The 19706-nt window shown below is 44.3% G+C and overlaps 1 protein-coding gene across 2 annotated transcripts; it reads right to left on the bottom strand.

The window, feature by feature from the left end:
• Positions 1-508: 508 nt before the first annotated feature.
• LOC138735632 (CCN family member 2-like) lies at positions 509-16515 on the bottom strand. 2 transcript variants are annotated; one of them, XM_069883717.1, is made up of 5 exons: positions 16444-16515; positions 16131-16278; positions 10336-10584; positions 5921-6135; positions 509-876 (listed from the first exon to the last, which is right to left on the bottom strand). In XM_069883717.1, the coding sequence occupies exons 1-5, from the start codon at positions 16465-16467 to the stop codon at positions 625-627; spliced, it is 888 nt and encodes a 295-aa protein (XP_069739818.1). In that variant the 5' UTR covers positions 16468-16515; the 3' UTR covers positions 509-624. The 2 variants fall into 2 exon arrangements, with proteins under 2 accessions (XP_069739818.1, XP_069739817.1); XM_069883716.1 differs by adding an exon at positions 15632-15848 and having other exon boundaries at positions 16131-16498.
• Between the last annotated feature and the right edge of the window lie 3191 nt (positions 16516-19706).

Below are 19706 nucleotides of genomic sequence, written 5' to 3'. Positions count from 1 at the left end.
GCAAATGCACAAAGGAACTCAGGTGCACAGTGTGATTCAAGGAGAGCCTGCCTTCCCAGCACCCAGCCCTGGGAACCCAATCCAGGGAGGCACTGTTTAAATTTTAAAATTTAAATTTAGACCAACAGCACGGTAACAGGCCAATTCAGCCCTACGAGTCCGTGCCACCCAAATTACACCCCATTAACCTACACCCTGGGACGTTTTTGAAGGGTGGGAGAAAACCAGATCCACCAGGAAAAATGCACGCAGACATGGGGAGAACATACAAACTCCTTACAGACAACATGGGATTCAAACCCCGGTCCCAATCCCATTGTGCTAACCACTGTGGTAACCATGTAATCCCAAACTCTAGCAACAAGGGCTTGAGATGAATTCTGCAAAGCAATTGAACTGTACGTAACTTAAAATGTTCACCAAGATTTTTTGTCATGGAAATTATGTTATTTCATGCTATAAACAATATTAAAAGTGAAGTGTGAATGAAACAAGAGTAATTCAAAAATAAATGTTTCCATTTGAATTGTTTGGAAACGTGTCACATTTAAATCTTCAATATAGTAACTTCTTTTTACTCTGTACAATCTTGAATGGAAATAAACAGTTGTTAGAGGGTTTGAATTATTTGTAAGTATGTGAGCAGTTATAATGACAGGAGCAGGTGTTGATGAACATCATCTGCAGTTTCACGATCCTGCCATGCTTGCACAGGAACTCTATGCGCTCTGTTCTGGTTTTGTATGGTGTGCAGCAACGCCTGTCAGAGCATGAACCACAGTAGATGGGTCTGTAACTCTTAACACTGATGCAGTTGTTGTACTCAAAGTGAATTGGTTGAAGTGCCCTTGTTGTCGGCTCGCAAATCTTCCTTCCCTGAAAAAGGGACACTTTTTGAACAAAGCAGTCAGAATACAGTACAATTACTTCCAAATATTCATGTTCAAAATATACCTCATGTAGATTGTAGTTCATTAAAGTCTCTAATAATTTCCTGATCTCCCAGCTTCAAAAATTTTACTGTAATTGAATTTTTCCAAACTTATTGTTGTAATTACTGCACTCACGTTCACCTTCAAACAAAATTTTAATATCTACACCAGTGGTTCTTTTTCTTTCCACTCACATACCATTTTAAGTGATACCTATGCCATCAGTGCTCTGTGATTAGTAAGGGATTGCTTAAGGTGGGATGTGAGTGAGAAGGGAAGGTTGAGAATCACTGCTCTAGACCTAATTGTTTCTGAAATATTTTTGCCTGAGAAAAATTGTCATTGGCCCATTTCCTTTGGAGCTACGAAACCGTAACGAGTCAATGAGGTACAATTAAAACAGTGGTTCTCAACCTTTTTCTTTCCACCCACATACCACCCTAAGCAATCCCTTACTAATCACAGAGCACCAATGGCATAGGGATTATTTAAAGTGGTATGTGAGTGGAAAGAAAAAGGTTGAGAACCCCTGCTCTACACCATCATGGTAAAAATCGGCATGGTGATAAGGTAAAGCTCACACAAGCAATCCTCTTACCATAAGCTTGATCTTACAGTCAGCAAAAAAAAAAAGAGAAATAGCATTTACATTTTCATGTACATTTTCCATAGACTTTTTCTGGGTTTCTAGACTGTGTTGATAAGTCACCTAAAAAGTACAACACAGACTACAGGAACCTTGGATCCAAGAAAATTGTTTAAGCCAATGGTTCCCAACTTTTTTTTCCAACTCACATACCATACTGCATAGGATGCTATAGGTGCTCTGCAGTTAGTAAGGGATTATTTAAATTGGTATGTGAGTGGAAGAAGAAGGTCGAGAACTACTGGTTTCCAGCAGTACACAAAACAAATGATGGAGAAACTCAGCAAGACATACAACATTCAAGAAAAGCAAAAGGCAGCCAATGTATTGGGCCTGAACCCTTCATCAGGAGTGCCAAAAATCAGGCAGACCCCCATTTAAGGTTGGTGGTGGGTATGGGGATGATAGGTGAATACAAAGTGGGGGGGAGGAAGAAGAGAAAGAAGTGATTGGGGGTGGAGGTAGAGGGCTGAGACTGATAGAAGGAAGGGAAGAAGCTTGGGAGCTGCAGGGAGACAAGGAGGGGTAAGGGAAAGAGAGAGGCCAAGGGAGGAGGTTAATAGAAATTGGAGGTTGATTTTGATGCTGTCAAGTTGGAGACAGCCAAGATGGAATATAAGGTTTTGTTTCTCCAATTCATGAATGGCCTCAACTTGGCCATACATTAGGCCACGGACAGACATATCAGTGTGGAAGTGTGGTGAGGAATGGAAGTTGATGGCAACTGGAAGCTCCTTGCTTTTGCAGCAGAAATTGTCTATTGATCTGCTTAGCAAGTGGAGTGAAGAGAGCTTGCTGAAACATGCAGCCTATAACTTCTCCAATTTCCTCCCCTTTATGTAGCACAACCTATTTTTACAAGCTCTGCAAGTAAACTTTAAAAGTACAATTCTGGATATGCCGTCAGAATATGCAGTGAAGTCAATCAGCATAAACAGTTGATTAAATGTTATTTACGTAAAATTCTGCTGTGCAGAACAGTCTGTAAGTTGCATCCACCTGCCAAAAACGAAAGCACTACTTAAACAGAGAGTTATGCTTGCTTATACCAGAGAGGCAGAGACCCGCAGTTTGCAGCACAGCTATTAGAGCTCACTATTTTTAAAGAATGGATCCTTCAGTAACTTTAACATTCCTGCAAAATCATCCCCTAGGCTCTGCCTCCTAATTCATCTTCTCCTGCTTTGTTTTTTAATTGTGCAAAATTATCCAGGGGCCACAATGGTGGTGTGGTGATACGACCACCAGCCTACTGAAGGGGGCGATCTCTGTACCTGCAAGAAGACCACCTGGCAGGTAGGCTGACTCCACCTGGCCGGCTGTCAATCAGCCAACCTGAATATAAACCTGGGCCCAGTCACACACGGAGTCACCAAGGCGTGAACTGGTGTTCAGACTTTTACTGGAATAAATCCTGTTGCTCGCCGCTACCTCAGCGCACCACAGGTGGTGAGTGAGTAATAAGAGAACGTAAAACATGAAATGTACATTGATGAGATGACTGTCACTGTGTAAAAATTGTTTGATTCGTTTTTACTGTACATGTATTGCAAATAACTTACTCGATATGAGATGACTTACACTATCAGAATCAGGATTCATTGTTATGAACAAGTCATGAAATTCAGTGTTTTGTGGCAGAATCACAGTGTGAGTATTCATATTATAACCATCTTAGAATATTATTATAAATAAAAACCGTAGTGCACGAAAATAAGGCCGTGTCTTTGGTTCATGGATATGTCAGCGGGAAAGAAGCTGTCCTTGTGCTGCTCGTCTTTAGGCTCCTGTACATTTTGCCTGATGGTAGCAGAGTGAAGAGGGCATGGCCTGGGTAGTGGGGGTCTTTGAGGATTGAGGCTGCTTTTTTAAGACACCACCTCATGTAGATGCCCTCGATGGAGGGAAGTCTGGTGCCTGTGAAGTCAGAGACTGAGTTAACAACCCTCTGGAGTTTCTTCAAGTCCTGAGAGTTGGCACCTCCATACCAGACAGTGTGCAACCAGTCAGAATGCTCTCCATAGTACACCTGTAGAAGTTTACAAGAGTTTTTAGTGAGGTATCAAACCGCCTCAGACACTTCACAAAGTATAGCCACTGGAGAGTCTTCTTTGTAATTACTGTGGTGATATGTAATTACACCATTAGGTCACCAGGGGTCAACCAGGTGACATTGTCCATAAAGCAGTCCTGAGCTACAGTCTAGCCTTCCAGGTTCGTCTTGCAGAGACAAGACCTCTTGTAATTACACCACTAGGTCACCAGGGGTCATCCCGGTGACCTTGTATATAAATCAGTCCTGAGCTACAGTCTAGCCTTCCAGGTTCGTCTTGCAGAGAGACAAGACCTCGTAGTGTACATATTAGTTTATTAAAGCTGTTCACTACTCGCACTGCTGGTGTGGTTATTGTCAGTACAATTACATCAACATGGAGGCTCCAGGACAGATCCTCGGAGATGTTGACACCCAGGAATTTGAAGTTCTTGTCCCTCTCCACTACTGAGCCCTTGATGAGAACTGGGTCATGTTCCCCTGACTTCCTCCTGAAGTCCACAATCATCCCCTTGATTTTGCTGACATTGAGCACAAGGTTGTTACACCGGTCACACGTAAAAGTTCTGAACAGTTTTTGTAAATAACTTACTCATTATGATTGAAACTAGGAATGTAAAGTCTTGAACAGTTTTTTCTCCTGTAAATAAAGTATTTTTTTGAAAAAAAAAAGATTATCCAGAACTGCTGGAAGACCATCAACTCAGTAAAAGTCACCTGTTGGTCTTTCAGCACACGGAGATGTCAATGAAGGAATGCTGCTGGGGTACGTGCTGAGAATGTGGCAAGGAAGGACCACAGTCTAGAGCAGCCATTCTCAATGGGGTCCACAGCAAATTTAAGGGGAGGCCTCGGTCTGAAATCATAAAATATTTGTTATGTTTTTCATGTAGTTGGTAGGGGAGAAATACCAACTAAACTTAATTGCTTCACAGGCAAAGGGACCCATGAACTTTGAGCAGAAACTGGCCATAGCCAAAAAAAAATTGAGAATGGCTTGTCCACAATGAGGAGCTGAAACGAGGGGAAGCCCCTCAAACAACAGAAGGGGAAGTAAATAGAAAGTGAATGTAACAATGTACAGCGATAGAAATGTAGAGATACAACACTTAGGGTGCAAAGAGACTTGGAATGCTTTTCTTTTTCGAAATAATATATTATAAATAAAGTCTGCTTTGGGTTAAAAACAATGATCATGCGGGAACAGAGGCATGGCATTCAAGTGCAATCTCCATTTCCTTCTACCTGTAATAACCTTTGGGAAAACAGGGAAACTTGTCAGACAGCTCCCTAATTTTTGCATTTACACAAGTTTCTGCAGGATCCATTTGTCAAAGACAGTGAGCTCTTATTGCTGCACTGTAAACCAGTGGCCATTTCTCATCTACATTTTTAAATAAGATCGTCACGTGTGCTAATATGGTACTTACCTTATTTGATACTCATAGAAATCCTCTTCTAATACATTATTACTTATCTTCTTTGGCTTGGCTTCGCGGACGAAGATTTATGGAGGGGGTAAATTACTTATAATCACGACTGAAATCTTTGTTTAATTTGCAAGACCTTCACCTTTCTATTGTTGTTGAACAGGAAACTGCTGAAGCCGTGATTATGGTGCGCAATGCACAAAAATGCTGGAGAAACTCATCCGGTTACTGTTCATAGGAAGCAAAGAGATTTATTTTTATAACCAACGTTTTGGGATTGCGTTCTTCAATATGAGCAGAAAGCAGGCAGATGTCTGAATAGAGAGGTAGGGGAAGAAGGGGGAGGGGGAAGATCACAAGCCAATAGGCAGGAGAGCATAGGGAAGGCAGAAGAGAAAAAAAGCTGAGGAGCGATGGGGAGGGATCGAGAAAGAAGGGGGTGGGGAACTGGAGGAAAGGAGACAGAAATAGGGAAAGAGAGAAACTCAAAAGGAGGGATTTAACAGAAATTGGAGAAGTCAATGTTATTGCCTTCTGGTTGGAGAGTGGCCAGACGGAATATTAGGTGTTGTTCCTCCAATTTGTGTGTGGCCTCAGTTTGGCAGTGCATGAGGAGATGGACAGACATATTAGTGAGGGAATTAAATGGTTGGCCACTGGGAGATCCCCATTATCTCAGCGGATAAATATGGTAATCCCTATTCAGGTCAATAGTTGTTCTTTCACTACATATTTACAATAACTGAAACACTTTCAACTATCAATATAGTGTAATGAAATATATATGTTGACATTCATTACGACGCACTTCAACACCAACCTCACTGGTAACCTGATGATTGGCTAGTAAAAGACTCACCACGTGAGCTCGTCTTGCATGACTCTGTTGGCATGGCTTCACTATGCAAAGTTGGCTTTGTGTCTCCAAAATACAACGGTGATTCTTGTTGGAAATCCGAGTCGAGACCCCTATCCCACAGCTCCTGGAGCAAGCAGACCACTCACTGCTTTGCTCCAGGCAGGTGAAAGGCACACTGGAGAGATATCTTCCATACAATCCTCCTGATCTGAATGCTAAAGATTAAATAAAGAATAGCCTTAGTTGAAATGAACCAAACAACAATTCATACATCTACCTAGCCTGTCAAATATTGTTTTCAACAATTGTACATTTAAATCAATTAATTTTACTGACCAGTATATTATCACTGAAGTTTACAGCTAGAGAATTTGGTTGGAACACTTTTGAATAAGCAAATCATACATAACCAAAAAGAAATAAAGCAATAGTTGGTTTCAGGCCCTTTTCCAAAAATCTTTATTCAGTTTCCCTTCACTAACAGCTCCTATGACTAGCTCCAAGACATGTAAAGGATGACATCGCCAGCGCCATGTTTACAGTTTATTTTGCAGGATGGATGTAATTTTGCATTCCATTGTTGGGCTGCCCAGACAATGAGAATATTGACAGGCAGCCAATTGAATGAAAAGGAAGATTTTTGTCTTGGCCGTCAAACACTTATAGGATGTACAGTCATCTGAAATAATGTTGCCTGTAACTTCAATCAAGTTTGCATTGCTATGTAGCAAATTAGAGGATTCATGCAAAAATATACAGTGAAAGAACGTATAAGTGAATGATGCGATGGAGGAGAAAATATTTTGCAGTTTTCTTTTGTACGGGTGCTTCCTACTTACGTTGATGATTTTTCAACGTTATGATGGTGTGATGGCTGCATTGTGGTGTTGGTCTGACTCTCATGGTCAGTATATTTTATGATGAAAAATTGTTTTCTTCAGTGTGGAATGAAAGGTATTCAAAATTTAAGCATAAAAATAGGCTTTGTTTTAGATAAATTCGCCCAGCTGTAGCTATGGTAAGTGGTCTGTGCACATTTAAGGTTGGCGAGGCTATGATGTCCGATAGGTACGGAACGCAACCCCATTGTAAATAGAGGAACATCTATACATAGTTTCATTATGAATAAAGTTTATTTTTTGAGAAAAAAATTTGCTGATTGATAGGTATCCAGTAAAATCAGTTTAGTTTCTCAGCTCTGCAATTAAATTTAAATTTAGGCATACAGCTCGGTAACAGCCCCTTTCAGCCCACGAGCCCGTGCCGCCCAATTACACCCAATTAACCTACAATCCCCATGCATTTTTGAAGGGTGGGAGGAGACTAGAGCACCTGGAGGAAACCCACACGGGGAGAACGTACAAGCTCCTGACAGACACTGCCAGATTTGGACCCCGGTCACTGACACTGTAACAGCGTTGCACTATCCTCTACGTTAACCATGCCACCCACTGCTCAAAGTCTCATTTTTGTTACTCCATTTGCTTACCGTCTCAGAACATTCCAAGCAGGAGACCTTCTGAGCCAAAGCAAGGAAGGTATTTGTACAGCAGGTGTAAAAGTGCACCAATGTCCTTTTCCCAAAGAATAGCAAGAGGGTTACTCAAAGTGGTCCTGAAGGCAGATGTTGCTTCGGTGGCAACTGCCAGCAGCCCAAGGACAAAGCTACAGAGCAGAAAGGGGCCACTATGACAGCAAAACTGAAATGCTGGGTTGCATTTAGATCTCACATCTTTTTGTGGCAGCTTTTCTACATCCACTTGCCCTTATCCAAAACCCATTGCTCTCTTCTTGCATTCCAGCAGATCACAGATCACTGTTTATGCCCTTAAACAAATGCTCCATGTTCTTAAAATGAAGTTATTTTACTCCGACCAGTTTCTCTCTTCCCTTCCCTCCATCACCCACTCCCATTTGCTGCCTTAGCCCATGTGTGCTCTTCAAAGGAGAGAGCAGATGAGAAAATAAATCTTCAGATTGTTCTTCTGCAGAAGATGAAGCAAAACAGATAAAGAAACAAATCTGGGGTTAGAAGGTGAATTTGGATTTGCAACGCAGAGTGGTTTCCTGTACCCCCAACCATGCAAACTGATGGAAGTGAAACTCATTCATTTTTTGGATCAGAGCAATGATGAAAGCCATCCCAAGCTAAACCCAATTTGCGGAGGGATATAAGTGGGTCAAATAGCATCAGTGGGAGAAAAGGTATAGTTGTTATTTCAAGTCAAAACCCTTTATTGAGACTGGGGATTCAGCATCTGCAGTCTCCTGTTTGTATCAGGTTGGTACAAATCCCAAACTTATATCTGCTTGCTCACTTACCACAATCACCTTTCATTCCACAGTCCTGAATGGAAACTGTGTGATACGTAACACTGGTAAATGTTGGTAGCTTTGTCTTATCTGTCTTACCCATTTGTCTGTCTCCCCCTTTGCTAGGTATTTTGCATTTTAAGCAGGAAGTTTAAGGTATGCAGGAAGCGCTGTCACTGGTATAATATTGTCCAGATGTCACCTCAGAGATTACCTCCCCAAATGGAACAGACAGTGATATCCAGCAGAAACTGTTTTGAAAAAAAACATCACTCAGCAGGAGGCAACAGAAAGGGAAGCCAAATATTCTGATTTTCTGAGGATAAGACCAGATCTCAGCCCTGCTACAGGAGACCAAGTTGCAGGCAGCACAGGATTCCATGGCATATGTCACATAGCACAACCTGCTAAGCAGCTTTCATGGATTAGTTTAGTTTAGTTTATTTGTATTTCACATTTAAAACAACTCACGTTGACCAAAGTGCTGTACAGATCACAAATTACATCTTAACTTAAGCAGCTATTTAAAGGAATAAGCACGTGTTCCATTCCAAAATGTAGGACGTTGAAGCCAGTGGGATAAGAAGCCTTCCACTCACAGTAGATTATGTGGTCATCCTTGGGAATTCAGGATCTCTGACCTGGACACAAGTGTCTTGACTGAATAGCACAAGAAAACATGACTGAATAGCAAATAAACAAAAGCCTTATAGAATCTGGGCTTCTTAGCATCCATCCGTTCCAAAATGATGATTTAATAACAGAAAATCTGTTGCCAAAATGACACTGCTTTCATAGCATATTACAGTCACCAATTTGATCCTATTCCCTCAGCAGTTCCAAAAATGTGCTCTGTTCCTGTCTGCACAAGATCTTCCTTGTTCCCATTGCCTTCTACAGTGATACACTGTCTTATCAATTAACCACAAACTTTTTGTCTCAGCCCTAAAATAGTTACAGGGTGAATGCATCTTTAAAAAGAGATGAAAAAATGTAGCCTGTAACTTTAATCAAGTTTTCATTGCTACATAACATATGAGAAGATTCTTTTCCATGGATTGTCACCTTGTCAAGGTGGAAACGCTTGCGCGGTCCTGAGATCCCGAGAGTAAAGCCTTCTGGAGCTATGCTCCTGGTAGGGCCACCCAAGGTTGAGGGTGAGGTTACTGACAAAGAACAATCCAACTAACTCCTCAACAGTGGAACAGGTGGATGAAGTTACTCTGAGCTCAACAGCTGTGAAGACGGACAAAGGCTGCAACAAATCCATCAGCTCCAATCGTCGTGGTTTCCATGCCATTGGAAATAGTTGGTTGATTTGTGAAGTATCGTGGGCTTCTTGGAGTGCAACATCAAGTACATGTTAAACAAATACATGCACAGGCATCTTCGCTCTGTGGATCAACGGAACGAAGGCCATCGTCCTCATTATGAGGGATAGCCATGATGATTAGAGGATTAATGTAAAAATATACAGCAAAAGAATGCATATATGAAAGGCACTAAGGAAGCAAAAACACTTTGCACATAGTTTTATTATGAATAAAGTTTATTTTTGGAAAAAAAAATATCACTTCAGTTTCTCAGTTCTGCTATCAATCTCCTCACCTCCTCTAATCCCACAAATATTGCTTTTCTGTGCGTTACCCCTTCATGCCTTGAGATGTTTAGGTCCCACAGTCTGCCCTTCTTACCTTTTGCATTTTCCAATATGATCTCCTAAAGACTGAATCGTCATCAGCTGATTCATTTTTGAAATACTTTGAACTAATTTTGTTTGTAATAAGAGTTAAGTAAAAGCAGTGAAATGGAAGGATCATAAATGAAATATTTAACAACCAAGGAATAAGCTGATATTTTCCCTTCTCTAGTCTTTCCAACCATGTTGCTTTAGTTGGTAGAGATCATTTTCACCCTTTCCCACTTCTGCTACACCAATTTCCCTTTCCAATTGAACTGGAAATGTGTGCTTGAATCATCATAATAGTTTGGGATAGCTCAGGCATGTTCGTGTTGATTATTTGGGTTGCCAGTCACTAAGACCACATTTCTCTGTTTAGATAAACAAGAATTTGACTTTGGAATGAAGTCAAAATATGTACCTGCCAAAGCATTGCCAAAGATACCATCACCTTGCTTCTCACATATCCATTGAGGACAGCATTCTCCTGGGATCTCCATGCGTTTTGGATAAGGACAATCTGGACCAGGTAGGCGAATATCTTCACTACAGCGTGGAATGCAACCAATTGCTCCATCTGAGCACCAACAGTGAAATTTACAGCTGGGCTGGAATACATCACCATCCTTATAGAGCTCTCCATTGTATTCGCATGTTCCAGCTTCAAGGTCTAGACATAATTTTAAAATGTTCATCATTCATAACAAAGACTATGAATCATTAAATTATTACTTGTAAGCATCATACATGCTTTGCTTAGAGCACATTCAGTCCATTATATAATTAAAAAACTGATTATTCAATAACTTGTTAACAACTTCTTGAGTATAATCTAAAACGTTACTTTGTTAATCACTTGTCAATTTATAATAGATTTTGCAAATTTTTCAGAAGGTAGAACAGCACATTTCCAAAATTATGTATGAAATAACTGCATTGTTAAACCAGAGATGCAATGCGTGATGCATCATTCGACGTGCGCCGTTCCACTTCGTCCCTCTGCCTTACCAGACTAATGCACATGTTTATAGTGCATTGGTCAGAACCATGTCATTCATGACCCAGAGGTGCTGGAGCTGTTGAAATCTCTCTTGAACAATGCCCCTCTGAGTTCTGCGCCCTAGGCAGACGCCTAGATGACCTATTGGTAACACTGGCCCTGATCAGAATCGATTACTTTAAATGAATGGTTTTCAACCTGCTCCTCCCCCCTCCCCTCAATCTCACATACCACTTTAAGTAATCCCTGTGCCATTATGCATACACACACATATACACATTCACACCCACACACAGACACATATACACATTCACACCCACACACACACACACACACACACATATTCGCACACACACATATTCGCACACACACACACACATATTCACACACACGCCCACACAAACACACACATACACTCACATGCCCACACACACACACACATATTCACACACACGCCCACACACACACACATACACTCACATGCCCACACACACACACACATATTCACACACTCACACGCCCACACACACTCACACCCACACACACACATATACACACGCCCACACACACATATTCACACACATGCCGACACATACACACTCACAAGCCCACACACACCCATATTCACACACTCACATGTACACACACACTCACACCCACACACATATACACATGCCCACAAACACATATTCACACACATGCCCACACACATACACACTAACACACCCACACACACATACACACGCCCACACACGCACATATTCACACACTCACATGCCCACACACACTCACACCCACACACACATATACACACGCCCACACACACACATATTCACACACATACACACTCACACGCCCACACACACATACACTCACATGCCCACACACACTCACACCCACACACACTCACACCCACACACACATATACACACGCCCACACACACACATATTCACACACATACACACTCACACGCCCACACACACATACACTCACATGCCCACACACACTCACACCCACACACACTCACACCCACACACACATATACACACGCCCACACACACACATATTCACACACATACACACTCACACGCCCACACACACATACACTCACAAGCCCACACACACATACACACTCACACGCCCACATACACATACACTCACACACCCACACACACACATATTCACACACTCGCACGCCCACACACACTCACACCCACACACACGCATATAAACACACCCACACACACACATATTCACACACACACATACACTCACACGCCCACACACACACATACACACTCACACACCCACATACACACTCACACGCCCACACACACACATATACTCACACGCCCACACACACACATACACACTCACACGCCCACACACACACATACACACTCACACACCCACACACACATACACACTCACATGCCCACACACGCATATACACTCACACGCCCACAAACGCACATATTCACACACTCACACGCCCACACACACACACATACACACTCACACGCCCACACACACACATACACTCACACGCCCACACACACACATACACACTCACATGCCCACACACACATACACACTCACATGCCCACACACACATACACACTCACACGCCCACAAACACACATACACACTCACACACCCACACGCACACATACACACTCACACGCCCACACACACAAACACACTCACACGCCCACACACACACATACACTCACACGCCCACACACACACATACATACTCACACGCCCACACACACACATACACACTCACACGCCCACACACACACATACACTCACATGCCCACACACACACATACACACTCACACGCCCATACACACACATACACTCACACGCCCACACACACCCATACACACTCACATGCCCACACACACATACACACTCACATGCCCACACACACATACACACTCACACGCCCACACACACACATACACACTCACACGCCCACACACACACATACACACTCACACACCCACACACACACATACACACTCACACGCCCACACACAAACACACTCACACGCCCACACACACACATACACTCACACGCCCACACACACACATACACACTCACACGCCCACACACACACATACACACTCACATGCCCACACTCACACATACACTCACATGCCCACACATACACACTCACACGCCCATACACGCACATACACTCACACGCCCACACACACACATACACTCACACACACACACATACACACACTCACACGCCCACACACACATACACACTCACACGCCCACACACACACATACACACTCACACGCCCACACACACACATACACTCACATGCCCACACACACACATACACACTCACACGCCCACACACACACATACACTCACATGCTCACACACACACATACACACTCACACGCCCACACACACACACACTCACACACCCACACACACACATACACTCACACGCACACACACATACACACTCACACGCCCAGACACACACATACACACTCACACACCCACATACACTCACACGCACACACACACACATACACTCACACGCCCACACACCCACACACACACATACACTCACACGCACACACACACACATACACACTCACACGCCCAGACACACACATACACACTCACACTCACACATACACTCACACACCCACACACACACATACACACTCACACGCCCACACACACACATACACTCACATGCCCACACACACACATACACACTCACACGCCCATACACACACATACACACTCACACGCCCACACACACACACTCACACACCCACACACACACATACACTCACACGCACACACACATACACACTCACACACCCAGACACACACATACACACTCACACACCCACATACACTCACACGCACACACACACACATACACACTCACACGCCCACACACACACAAACACACTCACACGCCTACACACACACATACACACTCACACGCCCACACACACACATACACACTCACATGCCCACACTCACACATACACTCACATGCCCACACATACACACTCACACGCCCATACACACACATACACTCACACGCCCACACACACACATACACTCACACACACACCACACATACACACACTCACACGCCCACACACACACATACACTCTCACACGCCCACACACACACATACACACTCACACGCCCACACACACACATACACTCACATGCCCACACACACACACATACACACTCACACGCCCACACACACACATACACTCACATGCTCACACACACACATACACACTCACACGCCCACACACACACACTCACACACCCACACACACACATACACTCACACACACACACACATACACACTCACATGCCCAGACACACACATACACACTCACACACCCACATACACTCACACGCACACACACACACATACACACTCACACGCCCACACACACACACTCACACACCCACACACACACATACACTCACACGCACACACACATACACACTCACATGCCCAGACACACACATACACACTCACACACCCACATACACTCACACGCACACACACACACATACACACTCACACGCCCACACACACACAAACACACTCACACGCCCACACACATACATACACTCACACGCCCACACACACACATACACACTCACACGCCCACACACACACATACACACTCACATGCCCACACTCACACATACACTCACATGCCCACACATACACACTCACACGCCCATACACACACATACACTCACACGCCCACACACACACATACACTCACACACACACACACATACACACACTCACACGCCCACACACACACTCACATGCCCACACACACACATACACACTCACACGCCCACACACACACATACACTCACATGCCCACACACACACATACACACTCACATGCCCACACACACACATACACTCACACGCCCACACACACACATACACACTCACACGCCCACACACACACATACACTCACTTGCCCACACATACACACTCACACGCCCATACACACACATACACTCACACGCCCACACACACACACACACTCACACACACACACACATACACACACTCACACGCCCACACACACACATACACACTCACACGCCCACACACACACATACACACTCACACGCCCACACACACACATACACTCACATGCCCACACACACACATACACACTCACACGCCCACACACACATACACACTCACACGCCCACACACACACAAACAATCACATGCCCACACACACACATACACACTCACATGCCCACACACACACATACACTCACATGCTCACACACACACATACACACTCACATGCCCACACACACACACTCACACACCCACACACACACATACACTCACACGCACACACACATACACACTCACACGCCCAGACACACACATACACACTCACACACCCACATACACTCACACGCACACACACACACATACACACTCACACGCCCACACACACACACTCACACACCCACACACACACATACACTCACACGCACACACACATACACACTCACACGCCCAGACACACACATACACACTCACACACCCACATACACTCACACGCCCACACACACACATACACACTCACACACACATACACACTCACACGCCCATTCACTCACACACACTTAATATCCTTCACTTACAGGTGCAGATCCCTCTGTTCCCGGAGTAGCTGATGCTGTAATCACAGAACAGTTCCTGTTCGGGGTCGCACACGTCCGACCTGGTACAATATTCGCCCAAGCGCTTGGCACAAACCCGGCAACACCCACAAGGGTCGAGAACCAGCGCGGATCCCGGGACGCAGCGAGGCGGGATCCGAGGACAGCGGCAGGGGTACGGGCAAAGCTGGGCAGCGACCTGCGGAGGAGGACAGAGGTCATCACACACCCTCAGCCGCGGCACCGCACGATGCTCCGGCTGTGAATGAGCCACCGGCCACGGTGGGCATGGACTGAAGATTATCTGCGTTCAAAGGTGGGAAGCGTTTTGTTCCTGTCACATCCACACTGGTCGGCAACTTGCAGATCAAGTGACATGACAGCAGATGTTATCCGGGCCGAAGAACATAAACGATGGACAGCGACTACATCTATTGCCGTGGTGGAAACAAATGGTCATCGTTTCCAAAGAGACTCTCACCGTGTACGCAGTGCAAAGGAGACACAAGGTAAAGGCGCAGTTGCGCCAGGGATCCCTCCTCATGGTGTTTTCCGCCCTGTCTGCGCGAAGCGGTTCCAGCAAAGCTGCTTCTTTTCAAAGTTGCAACCTCTTGCGAGCCCTGAAGTAACTGTATTTATAGGAAAGAGTGACGTTTAATCACAGGCAGGATGGCAAACATAGACAACCCTGGAACACTACCAAGTTTCTCCGAATTCCGGATACCTTCTGACATCCGCAAACATGAGATCCAACCTGTTAATCACTTACAACCCAAAAAACGAGAGTTTCCTACCCTAGATGTCAGAGAATATGTCATTCTGACTGGTAGCGTCTTTGATTGCAAATCCAACACACAATCAGGACCTCACTCATGACTGCTGCCTAGTTCCTGTTTGACCATCGGGTCATGATCGCAGAAGCACAATGCCCCCGGCTTGATTCCCTGGTTTATTTGTCACTCAAATGCTGATAAATCCAAAACCCACAAGAATAATTAAAACTGATGGATTCTACACTCAGTCGAGTTGTGCCAGCAGGCACAGGATATTGGACATGGATAAAAGAGCAGACTTATGCCAGATTGAATAGCAATACCCTTTATGGCCCACATCCAAATTGGACTCATGAACTGAAACAGAACAAGCACAAATTCCCCCTTCTTCCAAAAACGTGGCTTCCCCTCTGCCACCATCAACTCAGCCTCCTCCACCATCAACTCAGCCTCCTCCATTTCCCGCTCATCTGCCCCCAGAGGCAACAAAAACAGGATTTCCCTTGTCCTCATCTCCCACTCCACCTGCCTCTGCATCCCTTCCATCATCCTCTGTAAACCTACAACATAATCCCACCACCAGCCACATCTTCGTCTCCCCTCTCCACCTTCTCTCGGGGCTGCTCTCTCCGTGACTTCCTCATCCACCCCTTTCCGTTCATCGCCCCCCCTTGGACCTTCCACTGCGGCTGCAGGAAGTGCTACCCTTGCAGCCGCACCCTCTCCCTCACCCCCATTCGGGGCTCCAAACGGTCCTTCCAGGTGAAGCAACTTTTCATGTGTCATCCTGCGGGAGTCGTCTTCTGCACCTGGTGCTCCACTTGTGGCCTTCCCTGCACTGGACAGACTGGGCGCAGACTGGGTGATCGCTTCGCTGAGCACCGTCGCTCTGTCTGCATCAATGACAAGGCTCTCCCAGCGGGCAACCATTTCAATTCTGCGCCCCACTCCCACACTGACATGTCTGTCCATGGCCTCATGTACAGCCAAACCAAGGCCTCCATAAATTGGAGGAGCAACACCCAATATTCCGTTTGGATACTCTCCAGCCGAATGGCATTAACTTCGACCTCCGATTTCTGCTAGCACACTCCCCATACTCCCTCCTTTCCCCACCCCTCTTCTTTCCTATAGCTCTCCACCCCTTTCCCCTTCCTTTCAGAGCCATCCCACCTCACCCTGTTTGCTGGTGTGCCCACCCTCCCTTATCCACCTATTACTTCCTGCCTGTGGGTCTGCACTCCTCTCCCTGCCCCTCCCCCCCACCATTTTGTTCGGGCGCCTGCCCACATTTTGATGAAGGGCTCAAGCCCATAATGTTGGTTATGTACCTTTATCTTTGCTATGTAAAGTACACTGAGTTTCTCCAGTATTGTGCTTTTACTTCAGTCATGGTGTCTGCAGAGTGTCATGTTTTACTCATGGATTAAGGTGATCTCCACTCCACTCAAGGAAAACCCTCTTCAGCTTGGGTGCCAATCTATCAAAAACCTTGAGAAAAGAAGTTCCCATGCAGAACAAAAATCTGTCCACTCAGATTTAATGTACTCAGTGACTCAGCCTCTCACAGCTCCCTTGGGTAAAGAATTACAAAGGCACATAGACTCAGGAAGAAGTTCTTCCCATTACGAACTCAAATAGGCAAGTCCTTATTCCAAAGCTATGTTTCAGGTTGTAGATTTTTCAAGAGTGGATACATTCTCATCTACATTGTTATGTACCTCAGGATAGTCATGTTTCTATAAGATTATCTTTCATTCTTCCAAACTCCATTGAGTATAGTTCCGACTTACTCAATCTTTCCTCATCCCAGTAAGCCTTTTCTGAATTGCCTGAAGTATTCTTCCTTAAATATGGAGACCAAATTTGCATACAGTACACCAGGTGCTTGTATAATTAGAGATCCAGGGTGCACAGGCCATGCATCCTAAATATATCCATGTGTCCAATTAAATTACTGACCCCGTACATCTTTGGAACTTGGGAAGAATCCGGAAAACCTGGTGGAAACCTGTGTGCACACAAACTCCTTACAGAGAGGTGGCAATCACACCTGGATCACTGGCACTGTAATACCATTGCACTTACTGCGCTGTCCCAAAGACCTGTACAATCTCCTCAGTGGAATTTCAGGCAAAATCAATCTATATCCCTAGTTTCTTAATTTTATTTCAGGGTTATGGTTTTAATGCCAAATCTAAACATTTTGGTTTGCAAAAAGATTTAATCCTATTTTTTAAAAAGAAAAAAAACTCTTGAAAGAAAGAATTTGAACTTCAGTTACACTTTATCATATTCCAATCTTCCTGATATCAATCTAAAACATTTTAAAGTTGCCATTCAAGGACATTCTGAAGTCAATTTCCAGTTCCAGGGGGTTCCAAATAGATTTCTCCAATTTCTTGGGTTTATAGACATACCAGTTGCTTGTAAGTCTTACAAATAGCAAATAAGATGAATCACCTGCTCATCTGGTAGAGACGCCTTTGGTGGAAGTAGAATGCCGTACAGCACACAAGAAGAACTTACTGCTGTGCTTAAAATAATGGTGTAGAACTTTCTGCATTGATCTAAACAGAAGGACATCAGTCTTCCATTGCATCTGACCAATACCTAATCAGCAAAACAGCATTTTCTAAGAATAACATGGAAATACCAATCTAAATTGCACACTCATATCATCAACTTAAAGCTAGAATGTGCCATTAGGAAATGTGGAACTTACTTATTTAAAATTATATATGTGATTGCAGCCATGGTGGACTATCTGCTTTATTCTTCTAAGCCTCCCTGTATCATCTGATATTGTCTTCCTCTGGTTGTCTTTCCTGTCTAGCTACTGTTGGATAATGTCCTGTAAAAATGAAAAAAGAAACTGCAGAAACTACAAATCTGAAATAAAGAATATCACTCTACCTCCCTCCCTCCCTGTTCAGTTGATGAACATTCACCCTAATAAGTCAGCTCCGTCGCTCTTCCCACAGATGGTGCCAAACCTCCTGAGCATTTCCAGCATTTTATGTAGAACAGCTGGTATGTGATCTCTGAGTGGTAAGAAGTTGCCGTATGAGAAGAGAGTGGTGAAAAGTGGGGAATGATTAGAAGGGAATAAAGGGATTAATGATTGCAAATAAAGAACGTGAAGGTGGGAGCACACAGTCCATGAGCAACACTTTCAACCTGAAACATCATGCTCATAGACCATCCTTCAACAGCTTCTATTTCATGTCAGTCAAGATTATATGATAAGTCTTCTTACCCTCAAGATGAACATGGATTAGTTA

The sequence above is a fragment of the Narcine bancroftii genome, chromosome 6, assembly GCF_036971445.1.
Source record: "Narcine bancroftii isolate sNarBan1 chromosome 6, sNarBan1.hap1, whole genome shotgun sequence".
Taxonomy (NCBI): Eukaryota; Metazoa; Chordata; class Chondrichthyes; order Torpediniformes; family Narcinidae; genus Narcine; species Narcine bancroftii.
Note: the sequence above shows the minus strand (reverse complement) of the source record. Positions and strands in the feature narration are given on the sequence as shown.